Source organism: Coregonus lavaretus (assembly GCF_964263955.1).
Source record: "Coregonus lavaretus genome assembly, contig: HAP1_SCAFFOLD_2336, whole genome shotgun sequence".
Lineage (NCBI taxonomy): Eukaryota > Metazoa > Chordata > Actinopteri > Salmoniformes > Salmonidae > Coregonus > Coregonus lavaretus.
This window is the reverse complement of record NW_028159930.1, coordinates 77,501-83,308: the sequence shown is the minus strand read 5'-3', so window position 1 is coordinate 83,308 and position 5,808 is coordinate 77,501. Positions and strand designations below refer to the sequence as shown.

At 44.6% G+C, this 5,808-nt stretch overlaps 1 protein-coding gene across 1 annotated transcript in view; it reads right to left on the bottom strand.

The window, feature by feature from the left end:
- Positions 1–3,234: 3,234 nt before the first annotated feature.
- tkfc (triokinase/FMN cyclase) overlaps positions 3,235–5,808 on the bottom strand; it is a gene marked incomplete at its 3' end in the record, with an annotated part of 15,603 nt that continues 13,029 nt past the window's right edge. Inside the window, exon 15 of the mRNA XM_084196698.1 lies at positions 3,235–3,327. Coding sequence (XP_084052824.1) covers positions 3,235–3,327 — 93 coding nt within the window. The remainder of the gene's footprint in view (positions 3,328–5,808) is intronic.

Below are 5,808 nucleotides of genomic sequence, written 5' to 3'. Positions count from 1 at the left end.
AAAAGGCTGAATCTACACTGGAACTGCTTACCTAGAATACAGTGAATGTTCCCGAGTGGCCGAGTTAGTTCTGACTTACATCTGCTTGAAAATCTATGGCAAGACCTGAAAATGGTTGTCTAGCAATGATCAACAACCAATTTGACAGAGCTTGAAGACATTTTAAAATAATAAAAATGGGAAAATTTTGCACAATCCTGGTGTTGAAAGCTCTTAGACTTACCCAGAAAGACTCACAGCTGTAATCGCTGCCAAATGTGCTTCTACAAAGTACTGACTCGGGGATGTGAATATTTGTCTAATCAAGATATATTAGTTGTATTTTTATTTATTTTCACAAATGTTAGAATTTTTGACAGAGTATTTTGTGTAGATCGTTGACATAAAATTACAATTAAATCAATTTTAATCCCACTTTGTAACAACAAAATATGGAAAAAGTCAAGGGGTGTGAATACTTTCAGAAGGCACTGTAGCTACAAAGAGAAGACCATTAGGACAATTCAAGTTGCTTTAGCAATGGGCGGTCTACGGCCCGTGACGTGAACGGGAAAAAGTGGTGAGGGAGGAGCGTCCTTCTCAAATCGAAACAGTAATCTGCGCCATTTGGTAACGTTGCCAACAAGGCAGCATGGTGCATCGTCCAGAAACACAACAACAACAACATCTCTTTTACATGAAATATATCATGTTTGAATTTTCTAACTAGTTTTCATTGGGAAGGCATGTAAAGCGTTTTTATCAAAAGCAAATCACTTTTGCATGTGAAAACACAGAATCCTACTCGTTACGCCACGCGCTTAATTACGTCACTTTTGTTTTGAGCAGACTTCACCGTGGGCTTTGCATGGGGCACCTGGCTCATACCCGGAAGGCAGCGCGGTTCCAAAACGAATGCAATCGACTTTCACCCGGTGCAAAACACGCCTGCCCCGAATCCCCTCAGTGGCAAATATGAGTCATATGAGGAAATCAGTCAATTGAAATAAATTCATTAGGCCCTAATCTATGGATTTCACATGACTGAGAATACAGATATGAATCTGTTGGTCACAGATACCTTAAAAACAAATGGGCCCCAGGACCTCGTCACCGTATTTTTTTGTGCATTGAAATTGCTATCGATACAATTTAATTGTGTTCGTTGTCCGTAGCTTATGTCTGCCCATACCATAACCCCACCGCCACCATGGGGCACTCTGTTCACAACATTGATGTCAGCAAACAGCTCACCCACACAACGCCATAGACTTGGTCTGCGGTTGTGAGGTCGTTTGGGGATGGTGCTTTTATGGCGATGTGGCGCTGTCTATTGCTCCGTTCAGATTTGGGAATTATTGATGGCATAATATAATATAATAATAATAATAATAATAATAATAATAATAATATGCCATTTAGCAGACGCTTTTATCCAAAGCGACTTACAGTCATGTGTGCATACATTTTTACGTATGGGTGGTCCCGGGAATCGAACCCACTACCCTGGCGTTACAAGCGCCATGCTCTACCAATTGAGCTACAGAGGACCACATCATGGCAAAGAAACCCCTCTTGACTGTAACCAGTTGTGCGACGGTGTATGGAAACTGTATGTTACTGTTAGTTTTGCTGATGATTGCATCTAATTACATTGGCTCATCGAGGGCTGTGAGATGCCGGTCGGCAAGCTCCTGTTGAAAAAAAAACCTGAGGGTGGGTAGCACTTGGATGTGCAACGGAATGGCATGCGTTTGCCTTTTAAAAGTAGGTCTTAAATCTTTGCATTGGAAAACGATATCTGATGAGCCAATCTGTACTTTCTGCAAAAAAAAAAAGTCCCACCTGTCTCTAAAAACGCACTCTCCGCAAAATGCAGCATGTGCGAAATCTTCCAACAAAGCAAGATCAGCCATCTCTCATTGGATTTCCATTATCTCAGTCTTTTATAGTATTTACACAATGGTTCACACGTGCCTCTAATTTAACAATTGACTGTACTTGTTTTTTTTAACATCTTTCTTGTACTTTTACCCCTTTTTCGTGGGGTAAATTTGTAGTTACAGTCTTGTCCCATCGCTGCAACTCCCCTATGGACTCGGGAGAGGCGAAGGTCGAGAGCCATGTGTCCTCCGAAACAAGAGCTTGCCAAGCCGCACTGCTTCTTGACACACCGCTTGCTGAACCCGGAAGCCCGCCGCACCAACGTGTCGGAGGAAACACTACCCAGCTGGTGACCGAAGTCAGCTTGCACTGCGCCCGGCCCGCCACAAGGAGTCACTAGAGCGCGACGGGACAAGGAAATCCCAGCCGGCCAAACCCTCCCCTAACCAGGACGATGCTGGGCCAATTGTGCGCCGCCTCATGGGTTCTCCCGGTCACGGCCGGCTGGGATTGAACACGGATCTGTTTTCCCCCGTTCTACGCTTGACAAGCAGTTCCCTTATTCCACCGCTTGGCACTGTGCTACGCATGGTCATGGCTGGGCCTAAATGTACGCACACTCTCAAGCAAACTTTTCATATCGATCAATTTCACACTTTGCGTGGAAATGATCCCACGCATGGTTTACTCAGATCTGTGCCTACGCATGATTGATAAATGAGGCCCCAGGTGTGTTGAATTTAGGCAATCACTGACCTGATCAATTAACTCAGTTGGTCAGGTGTTGTGCTTAGTTGGAACAAAATCCTGCAGTACCTGCGGCGCTCCAGGAACAGGGTTGCCTACCCCTGGTCTACGCAATATGGTGGAATTGAAGGACTAGGTCTAGGTATAGTCATCAGGTCTAGGTATAGTCATCAGGTCTAGGTATAACCATCAGGTCTAGGTATAACCATCAGGTCTAGGTATAACCATCAGGTCTAGGTATAGTCATCAGGTCTAGGTATAACCATCAGGTCTAGGTCTAACCATCAGGTCTAGGTCTAACCATCAGGTCTAGGTATAGCCATCAGGTCTAGGTATAGCCATCAGGTCTAGGTATAACCATCAGGTCTAGGTATAACCATCAGGTCTAGGTATAGTCATCAGGTCTAGGTATAACCATCAGGTCTAGGTATAACCATCAGGTCTAGGTATAACCATCAGGTCTAGGTATAACCATCAGGTCTAGGTATAACCATCAGGTCTAGGTATAGTCATCAGGTCTAGGTATAACCATCAGGTCTAGGTATAACCATCAGGTCTAGGTATAACCATCAGGTATAGGTATAGCCATCAGGTCTAGGTCTAAGTTGTAGTACAGTCCTGTACCTCCACAGCAGCCTGCAGAATGGCCATGTGACCACCAGGTGGCGATGTTGTCAGTCTCCTCAGTTCCTCCACTGCTGGACACAGAGCATCCAACTGGACAAGAGAGAGTTTAGACAATTTCACAAAAATACACACATACAGTTACATAGCAGCATATTCCCCCCCCCCCCCCCCCCCCTCTTTTTAGCATATTCTTGGGGTGTTTCCACATTTGGTCCCTTTCAGCCAATATCTGTGAACTCAGTGCAGTTCGCTTCATGTTTTGTGCAGTGTGAACGCTCCAAAGGAACTCACACCTCTCAAAAGAGCCCCCGAAGCAAACCGAACTGAGACCATCTCGAGACGTCTGCAACACCGTTTCCCCTGTCATAACCCCTCACACTAGACTACTGCCATAACCCCTCACACTAGACTACTGCCATAACCCCTCCCACTAGACTACTGCCATAACCCCTCCCACTAGACTACTGCCATAACCCGTCACACTAGACTACTGCCATAACCCCTCCCACTAGACTACTGCCATAACCCCTCACACTAGACTACTGCCATAACCCCTCACACTAGACTACTGCCATAACCCCTCACACTAGACTACTGCCATAACCCCTCACACTAGACTACTGCCATAACCCCTCACACTAGACTACTGCCATAACCCCCCACACTAGACTGCTGCAACACTGTTTCCCCTGACATAACCCCTCACACTAGACTACTGCCATAACCCCTCACACTAGACTACTGCCATAACCCCTCACACTAGACTACTGCCATAACCCCTCACACTAGACTACTGCCATAACCCCCCACACTAGACTACTGCCATAACCCCTCCCACTAGACTACTGCCATAACCCCTCACACTAGACTACTGCCATAACCCCTCACACTAGACTACTGCCATAACCCCTCCCACTAGACTACTGCCATAACCCCTCACACTAGACTACTGCTATAACCCCTCACACTAGACTACTGCCATAACCCCTCACACTAGACTACTGCCATAACCCCTCACACTAGACTACTGCCATAACCCCTCACACTAGACTACTGCCATAACCCCTCACACTAGACTACTGCTACACTGTTTCCCCTGCCATAACCCCTCCCACTAGACTACTGCCATAACCCCTCCCACTAGACTACTGCCATAACCCCTCCCACTAGACTACTGCCATAACCCCTCACACTAGACTACTGCCATAACCCCTCCCACTAGACTACTGCCATAACCCCTCACACTAGACTACTGCCATAACCCCTCACACTAGACTACTGCCATAACCCCTCACACTAGACTACTGCCATAACCCCTCACACTAGACTACTGCCATAACCCCTCACACTAGACTACTGCCATAACCCCTCCCACTAGACTACTGCCATAACCCCTCACACTAGACTACTGCCATAACCCCTCACATTGGTGCCACAAAAGAGAGCAGATGATGATGTGCAGGTTCACGTAAAAAAAAAACGTGTGCTGTTTTTTTAAATATTGATTAGTGATTGTCAAGGATGCACAGAAATTCCAAAATATGTGTGGAGTTTTTTAGTTCCGATTATTTGTTCGCAATGTGTGATCTGTAGACTAGGAGAGCTTCATGAGCTGTTTATTTGATTGTGGGGTTTGAATTGTGTGAGAAGACAATATATTTGGTGAGAATCACATAGAATAGATGTTGTACCCTCTTAAATGTGGCAGTATCCTACCAAGGGTGGACAATTTTCAATTACGCATTATTTATTCTGCAGTTATTCTATAGCTATTTATTCTGTTATCGATAATATTGACATGTTAATAGTATCTTCTGATTACAATTATTATGCCTCATATTTTAACTACATGCAACCTATTCGCTTCCAAAATGTAAGTAGGTATATGGTATATATAACTGTCCGATAACACATTCTGATGTGCCTTGTAAAAGTATTCACCCCCTTGGCGTTTTTCCTATTTTGTTGCATTACAACCTGTAATTTAAATTGATTTTTATTTGGATTTCATGTAATGGACATACACAAAATAGTCCAAATTGGAGAAGTTTCAAAGAATTCTACAAAATAAATAACGGAAAAGTGGTGCGTGCATATGTATTCACCCCCTTTGCTATGAAGCCCCTAAATAAGATCTGGTGCAACCAATTACCTTCAGAAGTCACATAATTAGTTAAATAAAGTCCACCTGTGTGCAATCTAAGTGTCACATGATCTGTCACATGATCTCAGTATGTATACACCTGTTCTGAAAGGCCCCAGAGTCTGCAACACCACTAAACAAGGGGCACCACCAGGCAAGCGGCACCATGAAGACCAAGGAGCTCTCCAAACAGGTCAGGGACAAAGTTGTGGAGAAGTCCCGATCAGGGTTGGGTTATAAAAAAATATCTGAAACTTTTAACATCCCACGGAGCACCATTAAATCTATTATTAAAAAATTGAAAGAATATGGCACCACAACAAACCTGCCAAGAGAGGGCCGCCCACCAAAACTCACGGACCAGGCAAGGAGGGCATTAATCAGAGGCAACAAAGAGACCAAAGATAACCCTGAAGGAGCTGCAAAGC